The sequence below is a fragment of the Filicampus tigris genome, chromosome 3, assembly GCF_054856515.1.
Source record: "Filicampus tigris isolate MCC_2025a chromosome 3, RoL_Ftig_1.0, whole genome shotgun sequence".
In the NCBI taxonomy this organism is placed as follows: domain Eukaryota; kingdom Metazoa; phylum Chordata; class Actinopteri; order Syngnathiformes; family Syngnathidae; genus Filicampus; species Filicampus tigris.
This window is the reverse complement of record NC_141219.1, coordinates 30,369,250-30,385,802: the sequence shown is the minus strand read 5'-3', so window position 1 is coordinate 30,385,802 and position 16,553 is coordinate 30,369,250. Positions and strand designations below refer to the sequence as shown.

Below are 16,553 nucleotides of genomic sequence, written 5' to 3'. Positions count from 1 at the left end.
ATTGTCATATTATTATAACCCATGTACATATGAAATTCTGTTTTTAAATGTTGATTTTTATGTATTAAGGAAAAAAATTAACTATTTAAAGCTATCTGGCCCTGTGTGGAAAAACAAGTTCCCCTTTTTTTCGGGGGACTTCCATGGCCTGGTCATTTGACTAGCCTACTTAATACATAGGGATGCCATGCCACGGTTTTTCCACCTCAACACAAGCCACAGGGGAGATGGTTGCTCTCTGGCATTCCAAGCAGACTTCACTTCGTTGACCATTTGTTTGGCGGGGAAGCCTACATTTTATAACCTACCCATCATTAGACTTTGTTGCTCACAAGCACATAGACAAAACCTGGTGAAAATAACAAAAATGAGGTGAAGAAAAGAAAAGCCCAAAATGACTTCAGCTATGTCCGCACATCTTGATTTTTGTTATTTTACTTTATATAAATAGTCAACTACAATACTTTTTTCACCATTTTTGTCAGGGGTAGCCATGACTGCGTAGCCTAAAAGCCATATTTCATTGAGCGGCGAGTGCTTGCAGGGTAGCAAATGTTTGGTTAGAAATTTTCTAAACTGTCGTAGGTTCTTTTTGATTCACCAGTATTGGAAACCACATAAACATAGTTCCAGGGCAGCCATGATGCCTCAAATATCCATGGAAGCCCTGAGAATGTGCTTTCACAGGTGATGAACTTGTACACTTGTTTTGGGAAGCAAATGATTTGGAATTGGAGCAATCAAATAATTCTGCTTAGCTGCAGCCATGATTTAAAGATAACACCTCAGCCAAATGCCGAATCAAAACATCATGCGGTATAACCACATGACTACAGTGCAAAACCAAATATCAACCAAAACCCTTATGTATTGATTTGGGTTACAATATTTGACCACAAAGACAAGCTTGGTTTTGGAAAATTCCATCCCTGGACATAGTGGGATTAAGGAAAAAAGGAGCATTTTAAACTTCAGCACTCATACGTTATTGTCTTTTTGTCAGCCATAAAATGAAATGAAGCTAAACTTCGAGATCATCGAGGCAGGGGTAAATCTTGTCAGAACTGGGAAAATTTTCACCAGAGGAGTTTTTCCACCTATCCCAACAAATTCAGGGGGTTGGACCTGAAAAAATATACATTTTAAAACAACTGTAGTGTGTGTGTGTGTATGTGTGTGTGTGTATATATATATATATATATATATATATATATATATATATATATATATATATATATATATATATATATATATATATATATATATATATATATATATATATATATATATATATATATATATATATATATATATATATATATATATATATATATATATACACGGAGGACGAGAATTCTTTTAAAATGAAAGGCCTAAGGACGGAGGTAGGTTTTCATCCGTCCATCTAATCGTTCCTAACTGGGTCAAGTACCGGCTGACCAGTGGTGTTGGGTTCTTTTAAAAAGCAAGACTGCCTGCTAAACCTGCACAACACAGGAGTGCACTTTTTCGTGTGCGTTCCCTTCCCGCAGTATTGTTCTCAAAAGCATAGTCTGTCCTCTAGTGGACGCACATTTCACTGACGAGGAAAAGAAACCCACTGAAAGCTAAGACCCAAAAGTGGATGACGTTCGTTCTCCTCCTAAAATAATATTGCTTTATTTTGCAGTAATTATTTTTATTGGAAATAATGCAATAAAAAGTGAAAAAGTGCAACAAAACCCAAAAGGGTGTGTGCATGCATGGGTGCGCGTGCGTGGGTGTGTGTGTGTGTATAAAACATTTGTTTGTTCCATAGGCTTGTTGGGCGGCCAGGAAAGTACCTGTATGTTGTAGGATCATACAGAATGGAAGAGGTAACATTGGTGTTTTGGATTTAAAATATATATTTCATATATTTTAATATTATATTAAATATAGTATATAAGATTAGATTAATATAATATTTTAACACTTGATGAAAATTGATTAGTTGGCTCCACACAGGCTGTACTTTACATGGTGAGTTGAGTGTCTTCATGTCCTGTTTTTCCAGTGTGCCGACGCAGGCTGCCTTATGGAATTATGCATCCAGTTATGTATCACCATGCTTGGGAAGCAACTCATCCAAAACAACCTGTTTGAGATTGGCATACCGTAAGTGCTAAACTCTCATTTGTTTGGAATAATCTAAATACTGGTGTCATGGTCATCCCATGGCAACCAAATTGACTTCTGAATCGTTTTATTTTAGTCATTTCAGTTATAACATTTAGAGCTGTCCCGACTAGTCGCCATAGTCGACGTCACCGATGACGCAAACAGTCGGCCCGCACAACATACCGTCAACGCAGAGTGTCGATGACGTAAATACGCCGGCGCTTACATACCGTCGAGTGTCAATGACGTAAATGCGTCAACGCGTGCATACTTTCAGTTGTAAACAAGTGCACAACTGTGCAAAGCAGAAAAGTAAGAGCAGCAGAAATGGCGGAGGCGCCGGCCGGATCCCAGACTGCGTTCCGGGCGGGGAAGAGGAAAGCGCTACTACGAATCAGCTAAAAAAGCGAAAAGTCCAAAGTATGGACATATTTCAACGAAAAGTCAAACGAGTTGGTCGTCTCTAGCCTTTGTAAAACCGTGTTGGCGTGCCACATTAGTGATGAACGAACACCTCACCCAGGTGCTGCTGGAAGATGACAGGAAGAAAAAAGTTGAAGGATCCATCTGACTAACTACTAGTATGACCCGGTTTTACTGAAGTTGCTGTTATCTGCGACATATTAACGTACATCGTTTAGTTTAATTTCTCAAAGCAGCGGCTTGCAGTCAAAATTACACAATGTTGTGTTTCAGCTTTGAGTATTATGGGGCTAACATTTGCAGAGCTATTTCACTCCAGTCAAACTGTGTTGGTGCTTGTAGGTAGCGTTACTGATTCTGTTGCTTTATGTATCCAGAAACAATAATATGTGACATGTGACATCTGTTTATATATATACTCCGCTCTCGGTCTCACAGTCTCAGTGCAGACTCTTTGGGCAGCGCAGCATGCACCTCGTATTTAGCATATGTCCTGCTCCCGCTGCTTAAAAAAATAAAAATAAATGAAAATAGAGGAAACCCTGGCCTACTTACCATAGTCCATGACTACACTAATATATAATGTGTGCCTTTTCAAAATCATTGTAATATTTCAGTATGGGCTCTTCTTGAATTAATAATCGTCAACTCAAAAATAATCGCTAGATTAGTCAAAAAGATTATTGTTAGACTAATTGACTAATTGAAAAAATAGTGGCTAGATTAATCGGGAGAAAAATAATCGTTTTGGACAGCCCTAATAACATTAGACTGTTATAATAATTTGTTTTGTACAGAGAACCAGACAAACATATTGGTAGCTAAAATATCTTATTCATGTCTTTTAGCATTTATTTCTGTCTGGAACATGACACCAGGCTAACATCGGATGTGAGGTAGAATCATTTCTGGACTACAAAACACACGATTAAAAGCCGCACCAGCTAAATTTTGCCATGAAAACAAATGTGTACATACATCGGCTGCTTTGTATTAATAGCTGCAGGTCTGCATGTTATAAAATTGCATATTTACAGTGAAAGAGGTCATACAGATGGATTATTAAAACATTTATTAGGACCTGAGCAGCAACCGTTGTGAGGTCCCTATTGTTTTTGTAAAAACATTTGTTTTATTATTGAGGCCCAAGCAGCGAACGCTATCAGGTCCCTATTGTTTTCGCAGAAATTATTATTATTATTATTATTATTATTAGGTTCAGAGCAGCGACCACGGCCAGTGTCACATGAGGAACAGAATTTGGACCCAGAAGCAGGCATGACACAGAAGTTGTAAAGTAAAACTTTTTATCTACAAAAATATGAAATAACAACAGAGAGCAGGGCTGGATACAAAAGATATGGAAAAAAGCTTGACATTCTGACTGGAAGAAACCTTGAAATACTGACAACATGGCACAGACATCACCACCTGCGTAACCCAAGCTTACTATATGCTGTCAGACATCAGGCCTATATGACAGAATAAAGGTGACATATAAAAGAACATAGCATTTGCTTTGCAATTGATACATCAAGGAATAACCAATCACAAAATCAGTCGCAACAGTACAACCCCCTTAGGAGCACCACTCGGTGCCGTACTTGGTTTTGAGGAAACTTACGGTGCTTGATTCCTTTGAGGCGGTTTCCATGGCATTTTTTGAGGAGGTGGTTTGCCATATTAAGCCATCTGGCTCCCCGCATGACTCCATTACTCCACATTTCTTTAAGGAGATTCTCCCGAGTATTGGAAATTCGTTTTCTGGCCATTAGAAACAGCAGCATGTCATCTGGTGTAGTCCCCCAACATTTTAAACATGCTGTAGTGCAACCCCTGCTTAAGAAACCTGGCCTTGATCAAAGTGTGCTGTCAAATTTTACACCCATTTCCAAGCTGCCATCTAAAATTCTGGAAAAAGTGGTGTACTCACAGTTAAGAGCTTTCTTGGATGAACACAATGTTATGGAAGTTGTCCAGTTAGGCTTCAAGAAGATGCATAGCACAGAGTCTGCCCTATTACGTGTTTTTAATGACATCCTCCTGGCAAATGACACTGACAACTATGTCTCGTTTTGTTGGATTTGACTGCAGCATTCGATACGGTAGACCACAGTATTGTTTTGACTCATTTGCAACACCAGGTGGGCATTAGCGGATGCGCTCTAGAGTGGTTTACATCCTATTTAGCTGGCAGTACTTTTTTCTGTTAGCCTAGGTTCCCCTGAGTCCTGCTCTGCCCCTCTATCGTAATGTATGGTGTTCCACAGAGTTCTATTTTGGGGCGATTGCTGTTCTCATTGTATTTACTGCCCCTGGGTTCCATCCCCAGAAAACATGGTATTTCTTTCACTGCTATGCAGATGACTGTCAAATCTATATCCCACTGAGCAAAAAATACACATTCTCGATAAGACCACTTTTGTCCTACCTAGAGGACATCAAAGACTGGATGTCACTCAATTTCCTGAATTTCAATGAAAAGAAAACAGAAGTTATGGTGTTCGGTCTCAGTGGCTTTTCTACATCGCACCCTGTTGCCCTGGCACCATATCTAAAGCCAACACTCTCAAACTTGGGTTTCAAAATGGACAATGATCTTAAATTGGACCAGCAAATCAGCGCTGTTGTAAGGTCCAGCTTCTTTCATCTTAGACAGCTGACTAAGGTAAAGCCCCCCTTTCCCATCAGCACTTAGAAACAGTCATCCATGCCTGTGTAACATCTCGGCTAGATTACTGTAATGCACTTTATTTTGGAGTTAGCCAGTCCTCTCTCAAACGTCTCCAGTTGGTCCAAAACGCTGCTGCTCTCCTCCTAACTGGACCTCGGAATATGGAGCACATAACAGCAATTCTGGCCTCCCTTCAATGCCTCCCTGTGCAATTTCGTGTTCAATTTAAGATTCTTCAATTTGTTTGTAAGTCACTAAATGGCCTCGCCCTGTCATACCTCTCTGAGCTCCTCCACTCCTACGCACCATCCCGCAGCCTCAGGTCTGCATACCAGGCGCTGCTCAAGGTGCCGAGGACTAAGCGGAGCCTCAGAGGGGGTCGAGCCTTCTCTGTCGCTGTTCCTTACCTTTGGAACGACCTTCCATTAAATATTAGGCAAGCCCCCTCCCTGTCCATTTTTAAAACCCATTTGAAAACACATTTCTATTCGTTGGCTTGTGATCTAACCTGAGACTGACACATTTTCTACTGTTTTTCCAGTGTCTATTGTATATAGTGTTTTATGTTAATTTATTAATTTCACTTGTTGCATGGCTTATGGCTATTTAGTTGTATGCAAAGTGCTTTGTTACAGCTGTAGCTGTTGTCAAATGCGGGTTGGACTCCGCCAGGGCTGCCCTTTGTCAATGATTCTGATCAGAACTTTTATGGACAGAATTTCTAGGCAGTGTCGACGGAGTCCGGTTCGGTGGCCTCAGTATTGCATCCCTGCTTTTTGCAGATGATGTGGTACTATTGGCTTCTTCAGGCCGCGATCTCCAACTCTCACTGGAGAGGTTCGTAGCCAAGTGTGAAGCGGTTGGAATGAAAATCAGCAACTCCAAATCTGAGACCATGGTCCACAGTCGGCGTGGCGTGGCGTGGCGTATCCTCTCCGGGTCGAGGGAATGAGTATCTGCCCCAAGTGGAGGAGTTCAAGTATCTTGGGGTCTTGTTCGTGAGTGAGGGTAGGCTGAAACAGATGCTGGATCGGTGCAGCATCTGCTGTGATGCGGACACTGTATTGGTCTGTCGTGGTGAAGAACGAGCTGAGCCGAAAGGCGAAGCTCTCGATTTACCAGTTGATTTACGTTCCTACTCTCACCTATGGTCATGAGCTGTGGGTCATGAACAAAAGAACAAGATCTTGGATACAAGCGGCCAAAATGTTTTTTTTCCTCTGGGTGTCCGGGCTCTCCCTTAGAGGGTGAGAAATGTGGCCATCCGGGAGGGATTCAGAGTCAAGCCGCTGCTCCTCCACGTTGAGAGGAGCCATCTGAGGTGGCTCGGGAATCTGATTAGGATGCCTCCTGGACGCCTCCCTGGTGAGACTATTCCGGGCATGTCCCACTGGCAGGTGGCCCCAAGGACGACCCAGGACAGGCTGGAGACAATGTCTCTCGGCTTGCCTTGTGATCACGCCGGAAGAGCTGGAAGAGGTGGCTGGGGAGAGGGAAGTCCAGGCTTGCCTCTGAAGCTGCTGCCTCCGCGACCCTACCTCGGATAAGCGGTAGACAATGGATGGATTGATGGATGGATGGCTCAGTAGCGCCCCTAACAAAGCAGCCCCGGATTTACGTTTCACTAAGATCTAAGAAAAGTTGAAGGCATATGTAACAGCCCAAGACCTACAAAATAGTCTCATGGAGCCATATAGTAAACCTAACAGGAATTTTGAATTTCTACTTAATTTGGCCCCATTTTTGGCCTTATAGTGGTCACATTTAAAAGAACTCCTAGAGATGTTAACTGTTTGTCTTGAAACGGTGGCAATTTCATATAAAGAGTTCAATATTAAAAGTAAAAGCAAAGCTTTTTATTAGAGATAGACCGCTTTTTTCAGGGCCGATACCAATACCGATTATTTGTACGGGAGTCAAGGAGGCCGATAACCGATATTTGGAGCCAATATTAATTTTCAGTAAAAAGGAAAATATTGGCATCAAAATTTAAAGAAAAATGTGCTCTTAACTTTGTTGTAACGTCTTTAAGCATGTTTATTGAACAATGTTTCAGGTTTTCATAATGTTGATTTAAAAAAAATCATTATTACAAAAAATCTTTGACCGTATACATCTGTTATAAAATTCTAACAAAAAGTACAGGGAGCACCCAGGGTTGTCAGCATGTCTTAAAAAGGATAAAAGAAAATAAAAGCAATAGCTCCATGTAATTTTCTACAGTACAGTAAGTATTCTCTAATAAGAAACCATATTTGCATTGTGCAATCTTTCCTTATAACAGAATTTCCTTATGTGGGAAACGACTACGCTACATGTCCTGTATTAACGTGCAGGTATGTTAACAAAATACATGTGTAACAAGTGTAACACAAGCAATATAATGCAAAAAAATTATTTCCCCAAAAAATGTATTAAAAAAAACTGCACTATAAAGTACAGTTATATGAACAAAATACAGTACAGTATAACAAACATGGCCCAAATACTGTTGAAAAAAATATTGTTACACCAATGCAGTACAGTACTGTACTTAACTACAGTAAACTGTTCTGTATTTAAATGTTGATTCTCAGACTTAGGAAAACAATGAGTCTATTTTGAGTTGTTGTGTTGGCTTCATTCTTTGCTGTATGAAAATGATTGCGTATCATACAGTTTTGTTGCTAATTGCAAGTAACTGTCCCGTTGATCAAAACTGATATCTGGTGATTCTTGTGCATGCAAAAGGACACGTTCATTTACGCCACTGTACTTCGTCTGTCGAACCGCAAACAATTTCCTCTGAGAAGGCAAACTGCCGAAATCGTACTGAGCCAGAATCGATTCCTTGTTTTTCAAGGAAGATTTGAGTTTTACCGACTCCAAGTGTCTCCTGGATGTTTTTTACTTTGTCCATCTAGCTTCGCTTAATCGGATGCATTTCACTCTCTCTTCCACGGTCATTACCATTCTTGTTCGTTTGGATGCCATGATCTACAGACGAAAATGTAAATTAATACATTTTAAATCTTTTGCAATTTCAGTTAAACGCATGCCAATGAAGCAACTTACATGTCGCCGTTTTGGATCCGATGATGGCGGCGCGGTCAAAGTTTTGCCGTAGTATCGAGTGGGAACTGCTTGAGTTTGCGCTACTGCGGGCTTCGCTATAGGTTACGGATACAGCACCGGAACTTCTGTTGTAAGGAATCGATCGTTAATGTAATGTAGTAGTAAAAAATTTAATGCATACGTTTTTTTTCCGAGTGAGGGAACTTCCGTTTGATCTGATGATGGCGGAGCGGTCAAACTTTTTCCGTCGTATCAAGCGGAAACTGTTTGAGTTTGTGCTACTGCAGGCTTTGCTATGGGGTCCGGATACCGGAACTTCCGTTGTAAGGAATCGATCGTTAATGTAACATAGTAGAAGAAAATTTAATGCATACGTTTTTTTTCCGGGTGAGGGAGTTTTCGTTAGACAGAGGCCCGTAGGTGGGAATACTTACTGTAAGTGAAAATTTCAAAATGACAGAAATGTTAAACTTTCACATGTCTTTGTTTTGATTTCCACAGTTTTAAATTGATTTCTTATTGGCCAGCCGAGTTTTAAAAAAGGCAGATGCCGATATTCGTCAAAAAGCCAAATATCGGTGCAGATCAGCCCGGCCGATAATCGGTCTATCCCTTCTTTTTATTTTATCAATTGCTGTTGCCGTTGGCTGTGTTCGCCATAAAAAAATTATGCTGACTTAGATGGTCTAAATGTGTGAAAACATTACATTTTGCATGCACATCAGGACTTGCAAAAAAAATAAACATAAATTCTGTTACTGTGCGATTGTAGAAAAACAAAAAAGACTTATTAGCGCCCCCTTCAAATATGGAAGTGAGCAGCTCTGGTTCTATGGTTCACCTAGGTCTATAAAAATTGGGAGGCATATGTAGCAGCCTAATACCTCAAAAATAAAGTCTCTTGGAGGCATACATTGAGCCTAACAGGAAGTCCACAATTTTTTATTTACTTCCTAAATTTGTCTCATTTTCCACCATTTCAATATTCCATATTTTAGCCATGTTCATGCACAGATAATACTGTATATGCATATGATTAGTCGCAGATATAGTGTATGAGGGATTATTTCCCATGAGTATGTGTCTGTTAACAACCAAAACTTAACAGGAGTTAAAACATACTGCAAATGCAAGAGTAAAGTTAAGTCAAGTTATTTTATATGCATAGCACTAACTCACAAAAGAGTCTCAAAGGGCTTTATAAGCCTGCACTTGACAATAAGTAATGATATCCCATGATTTAATCTTCCTCCTGTGTTAGTTTTCTGTTACCATCACTGGTGTTAACGGGTCGGTTTCAACCCATGTCTTAAATCAGCTTTAAAATACACTAAAAATAAAAACTTAAATTCCAATTTATTTTTCCGCATCTCTTGGTTATTGTTAGGCTTCCTTATCCATGAAAATGTTGGGTTTAATATTTTTGTTGTGGGTGTCTGGGCCTTTTTGTTATTGTTGTTATTTGTATACCTCTCGATTTCAATTAAAAAAAGACAAATTAACCTCAAGAGAATAATATAAATAAATGAAATGATGTTGTGTTCCCAGAATATTGCTAAGGGGTATAGAACACATCTCTGAAATGAATTTGCTTGATTTTTTTTTTCATTTTAAAATTAATAAATATAGTAACTATCTAGTGTCTATGGTGTTATGGGTCATTTTCGACCCATATATATTTTCTTCAAGAAAATGCAAAAAAACCACAAAAAAATGTCAGCAATAGAGCTTTAATATAAACGCATTGAAACACAGAACAGGTCATAACACAAAATATTGATTTACAAGTTCAAACAAACAACAAATCAAACCAATAGAAATCAATTATTACTTCCAAAACTATTAGAACGCTAAATCAGAGTTGAAAAAAAAGTATGTGTGCAAGAACTTGCCTGTGTATGTGCGTGTGTGTGTGGGTGTGGGGTCTGTGGGGGTGTGTTTAGATGCATGTGTGGCAAACAGTGACACATTTTGTGTGCAGAGATATTTCTTGCAACGGAAACACAATATGTTTGTCTTTCTGTCTTTATTGGTTGGGCAGACGTGACACCTCTTTCTTACAGAATCAGGTGGTCTCAGGGGGTTTGTGATTGTGGTTGTTCTGGTTGGTGTTGTGGCCGTGGCTGTTCTGGGTGGTGTTGAGGCAGGGCTGGCTGAGGAGGATGCTGATGCAGATTCTCTCTGTGTTGCTGATGATGTGGATGGAGTGCTGCGCGAGCTCTGCAACTGTCTGACAATGGCTGCAGCATCTCTGTCTCGGGGCACTCGTTCCCTTCGCTCAATGTGTGGCTTGACAAGGGAATTTCCCAGCTCCTCAAGAAACATTCTCCGCTTGTTTTTTTTCGGTTGAGTTCCACCCTTGGTGGATGTAGATCCACAACACAAATGCATTCATTATATGCAGAGACATCCAGGATGTTGTAGAATACAACCATTGGCCATCTTCTGGTCATTCGCTAGCACGTGTAGGTGGCTGTCAGCTTGTCCAGATTGTCCACTCCTCCTTTGTTTTTATTATAGTCAAGGATAATTGTGGGCAGGAAGTGTCCTGATGACACAGCTGCAGCTTTGTGAAGAGTAGACACACTCCGTCTTCTTTATGGACAATATGAGACAACAGTGGTGGTGTCTGTTAAAAGCAAACTTGGAGGAAAGTGGAGCCCTGTCCTTTACCTGCACGTTTTCAGCATTCAACTCAGGTTTATTATTCTTCACTGTGCCCACCATGGTAAGTTTCCTCTTGAGAAGTTTTTGTCCAAGGTCATAGCTGGTAAAAAAAAATTGTGAAATTGTGACCCTGCAGTCCAGTGGTCATGTAGAGGAGCACACGTTTTCCTTCGTTTTTCTCAGGGATGCCACTCGCACCTTTGCCTGTGTAAATCTGTAGATTCCAGGCATAGCTCGTTTTTGCATCGCAGGCGGCCCAGATTTTTATGCATACTTCCCTGGCTTACTGGGTATGTATTGCTGGAAGGGGCATTTTCCCCAGAAAGGAACAAGGCGTTCATCCACCTCTTGACCTGGGTTGAACATCATTGGAAGGAGGCGCACCCATCTCTCCCAGACATCCCTGATGGGAGCAAGCTTGTCAGATCTTGCTCTGGTCTCTCTGTTGTCAAATCTGAGGAGTCTTGATATCATTTGAAAGGTCTGAAGTGACATTGTTTCCCGGAAAATATTTCTGCTTGTCGATATGTCCCAGAGACTATCAGTGGCCTCATTGCAAGATGTGTACATTCCAGCAAGAAGAAGTACATCAATGAAAGCATCAAGGTATTTCTCATCAATGTCTTTCCAGTTGTCACCATGGACCTTTTTTTCCCTCCGGGTTTGCCATAGCTATGATGACTCTTTTTTTGACATTGGCATAAATAGCTCAAAACATGTTTTTATGTCAATGACTCTGGTCGCAGAAAACCTTGTGATACCATGGGTCATTTTGATGACATTTTCAGCAGCTGCCCTGTCATGTGCATGTTGAAGTACTGAACTCCAAAAGAGCCGACCATTTTTTTAATTTGAATCCGTCAACGGGAGCAGCCTCAGCACCAGTGACCTCCTCATCAGACTCAGAAGTGTCTGTGTCTTCTGGCTGGTACTCCACATTGTTCTCTTCCTCAGAAACCTGCTCCTCTGCATCACTATACTGATCTGTGTCTTGTCTCTCATTTTCTCCAAAAATGCAATCTAGAGCTTCACTCACGTGAATCTTCTTTTAATTTTTATGCTGCAAATTGGAGATGAGCCCTCTGCAAGTCAAATGAGTGAAGTGATCTGACGTGTCTGGACATGTACATCTTTGTTTTGTTTTTTTGCAGCAATCCTGGACAAATGAGCATCCCAGAAGGTCGCGTGATTGGGAGAGGAGGTGGCTGTCATTGTGGCGGCTGACAATGCATTTTTTAGTTCAATTTTGGCTCTAATTATTGCTTTATAATCTTATTTTTATAACCGACCCTAACACTACAAAGGACATAATTTCAACTAGAGCATTTTATGATGCAGTGAAAAAATGTTTTTTTTGGATTTTGTTGAAATCAAGGTTCCTGACAAAGTCAACAAGCCTTGATGCAATAAACGAATTTTAAGTGATTATTTTATGCATTTAAAAATTAAAATGGGTCGGTGCCGACCCTAACACAAGAGGAAGGTTTGCCCAACTGGGCAAGGAAAAACTCAAAATCCCATTTCAGGGAAAAAGAAAAATCATTGAAAAGAAACCACAGATGAGGGTCTAAACATGCTTGAAAACTCACAAAACCTGTACAGTACAGACATCATCCATCCATTATCCAAACCGCTTATCCTCACAAGGGTCACGGGCGTGCTGAAGCCTGTGTCTATGGGCAGTAGGCGGGGTACACCCTGAACTGGTTGCCAGCCAATCAATCGCAGGGCACACAGAGACAAACAACCATTCAGACTCACAATCATACCTACGGACAATTTAGAGTGTCCAATTAACCTACCATGCATGTTTTTTTGGAAAGTGGGAGGGAACCGGAGTACCCGGAGAAAACCCACGCAGGCATGGGGAGAACATGCAAACTCCACACAGGGAGGCCGGAGCCAGGATCGAACCCACGACCTCTGAACTGTGAGGCGGACGTGCTAACCAGTCGATCACCGTACACACCGTACACACATCATGCGTGACAAAAAAGGGGAAAAAAATGATGTTAGAGGTTAAATGTGCCATTTTCCATAAAAATCTAATTCTAATGTGCCAGTACCCCAAAAAGGTATTATTCTCTTGTACACCTCTAGGGTGTTTTAGATGTGCTTAAAGAGGAAATCAAGCCAAACACATTTTTTTTCAAAAATATGTTCCCAGCAGGCCCACTAGTTGAAACATGGCATTCTGATTAATCTTTCGCTTGTGGAATATGAGTTAAAGCAGCAAAATCCACCCCTTTTTAGCCATCTCAGGGGCCGGCCATTCTGTCACTTCTGTCGACTGAAAATAACATCACAACTGCTCAAGGCTCGGGTAGCGATCAATCACGGCTCAGCTTTAGAAAACAGATCCGCTGTGATTGGTCGTTACCTGGGCACTGAGCAGTTGTGAAGTTGTTATTTTCAGTTGACAGAAGTGATAAAATGGCCGTCCCCAGAGATGGCTAAAATTGGGTGGATTAACTCTTATTCCGCAAACGCAATTTTTATCAGAATGCCTTGTTTCAACTAGTGGGCTTACATAGAACATATTTTTGAAAAACATATGTTTGGGTTGACTTCCTCTTTATGGTTGCCTCAGTTTTAATAGGACCTACAGCATCCATAACACTTGAGATTTTCCAGGTGAATTTACCCAGAAATTCATCAACTGTCTTTGCATTCAGTTATTGACACAGACAGGCTTTTCATAAACTTGGTCCTGGTGTTCTCATTCATGTCCCTTTTTTTAATAGTGGTTGTCTGAACTTTACATTCCACAAACTGTCTGTGATATAGCGTGGCCTTGATTGGTTTGCCACGATATAGCAGGGGAAAACTGTACTTTCATTGTTCTTTATTTTTCTGTAGCAAGCTGAAAAAAATGCTACGTAAGAAAAAGTCTGAGCTGGACCCAAAGCAACAAGAGGAGCTGACCAAAAACCTGCAACAGCACGAGAAGGACCATTTCCTCTGTCCTTTTATTGGTCTTAACCCTGAGTATATGGAAATGAGTAAGTTGATTTTTATTTTTTTTTATTAAATCCCAATTATATACTTTTAATTTACACTTATGTACAATACAATATATGAGGCAAGGGTGAGCAGGCTGTTTGGTAATACAAAAAAAGAGTCAGAGATGGGGAGAAAAATATGCTCTAAAGTAATAATATTTTTTAAAAATCTATCCTACATACTTTTTGACATTTTATGTATCATTTGTCAAAGATCATATTAGTTTCTCAGATCTGATTCCCGACAACTGTTTTACATCATTTATGTTTTCTTGTTGAATTCACCATCTACAGTAATGAATCTATTTTAGGTTTTTAAAATGTTCTCTAGTTTAACAAGTGTGACTCTCTTGTGTTTCTGCAGTCATCCAGTTTGGGATGGTGACTCTTTTTGTGGCCTCATTTCCTCTGGCTCCACTCTTCGCGCTTCTGAATAATGTCATTGAGATACGTCTGGATGCCAAAAAGTTTGTTATGGAACTCCGAAGGCCGATTGCAGTCAGAGCCAAAAACATTGGTAGGTGTTCTTCCTGGGACATAACATTGACAAACACTAAACACTTGGCCTCATTGAACCAAACAACAGTTTTTTTTGTAAAACTCTTTTAAATGGCAGTCACACCTGTGTTAATAAACTCAAATGAAATTGCTTCTCATCTGATTCGACATGATCCAATGAAGTTAAATCCTATGCACATTTGAGCGGTGACATGATAGAGTACAATGATTGTGTATTTGTAAAATGAAGCAACAGAATTATGACCACTAGCAGAATGTAATGATATCCAAAACAAGAGAATAATCAAATATTCCGCCTATAGAATGACAGCCGGAGAGCTATTAATTGAATGTGCTATTTTTGTGGTTGTAGTTTGCAGTGGTGTAGAACTAAACTAAAGAAGACTGAGTATCCTATTTTTACTCTCTCAAATTGCAAGAAGGGTAACAATCTCAACTATGTTCTCTCTGTGGCTTTCCTGTGTGGCGTTTACATGTTTTCTTAAGCAGGAAGTCAACCCAAACATATTTTTTTTGAAGAATGTTTTATGCAATTCCGCTAATGAAAAAAGGCATTCTGATAAATATTGCGTTTGTGGAATAAGAGTTAATCCACCGTGTTTAGCCATCTGTGGGTGCAGCCATTTTGTCACTTCTGTGGACTGAAAATGACATCACAACTGCTCAGGGCTCAGGTAACGACCAATCACGGCTCACCTGTTTTCTGAAGCTGAGCCGTGATTGGTCAGTCGACAGAAATGACAAAATGACCGCACCCGTGAGATGGCTAAAAAAGGGTGGATTTTGCTGATTAACTCATATTCCACAAATGCAATATTAATCAGAATGCCGTTTTTCAACAAGTGGGCCTGCTGCGAACATATTCTTGAAAAACATGTGTTTGGGTTGACTTCCGCTTTAAGGCTTCTTTATAGTCTCGCCTCGGCGCAGGCGACAACTGCCGCATTGTAACACGTGACTGACCGCGTAGTGCTGTGAAACCTGTTGGCGACAGGTCTGCAACACATGCCGCGCACACGTCAGAAATTGTTGCTGCGCATACGACGCCATGCGCATTCTCTCTCGTGATTGGTCCGTTATGTCACATGTTGCGATGACGTACACTTTCCCCGGCTCATTTCTTTGACAGCAATGTTTTTGTCACCAAGGAGGGGATCCGCCACGCATCTTGTTGCTTCTGCAAAACGAACTAGTTTGGCAGAGGCGAAACCCTCCCTGCGATGTTGTCGTCAGTATCAGCTGTAGCAACACCTCACGACTTGGAGTGACACTGCAACACATTTTCAAAACAATGGATGTGGGTTGCGCGCGAGTATAAAGACAAACCGCGCGGCATTGCCTCAGTGGTGTGCATGCGGATGTCGCCTGCGGAAGTACAGAAGCCTTTACGCCAATCACAGTTCACCTGTTTTCTGAAGCTGAGCCATGATTGGTCGTTACCTGAGCCCTGAGCAACTATGATGTCATTTGTAGTCGAAAGAAAGTGACAAAATGGCCGCCACCTGAGATGGCTAGAAGCGGGTAGATGTTGCTGCTTAATTCATATTCCACAAATGTAATATCAATCATAATGCTGTGTTAAGACTAGTGAAGGCGCATAGAACATATTAGTGCAAAGAATTTTGGGGGGTTACCCTCCACTTTAACACTATTTTACAATTACGATAAAAACAGTAAGATACAGTTGTAAATTCACGGTAAATTTCCAGAAATGTGTTAAAGTGTAATGATAGCATTCTTTATTCATTACAAAACTAGTTTTGGTGTGTTTGGGATCACATTCCCGTTAAGAGCACTCAATTTTGTTTAAGTTTCAGCCATCTGCCTGTTGATTTTAGGGGAATTTAATGAATTAGGAGGAAGTTCTTTACCATCCACTTTGTGTAGTACGACTGGCTGCAAAGCAGCCCAAGAGCACGACACTTCCACCACCGTTCTTCACAGTTTGTACAGTGTAGTTTAAAAGCCCCACATTGACTCCTCCAAACATACTTCTTGTCATTATGGCCAAATAACGGTCCCATCTAATCATATCATTTTATGCCGAGGGCATTTGGCTCGCCCATGCAAGCAAC

General features: G+C 40.6%; 1 protein-coding gene across 7 annotated transcripts in view; it reads left to right on the top strand.

Moving 5' to 3' along the window:
• ano1a (anoctamin 1, calcium activated chloride channel a) overlaps nucleotides 1-16,553 on the top strand; it is a 113,682-nt gene that overhangs the window by 82,653 nt on the left and 14,476 nt on the right. For all 7 annotated transcript variants that reach the window (XM_086026911.1, XM_086026909.1, XM_086026906.1 and 4 more), the window contains 4 exons: nucleotides 1,799-1,856; nucleotides 2,036-2,136; nucleotides 13,817-13,959; nucleotides 14,324-14,476. In XM_086026911.1, the coding sequence (XP_085883037.1) occupies nucleotides 1,799-1,856; nucleotides 2,036-2,136; nucleotides 13,817-13,959; nucleotides 14,324-14,476 (455 nt within the window). The remainder of the gene's footprint in view (nucleotides 1-1,798; nucleotides 1,857-2,035; nucleotides 2,137-13,816; nucleotides 13,960-14,323; nucleotides 14,477-16,553) is intronic.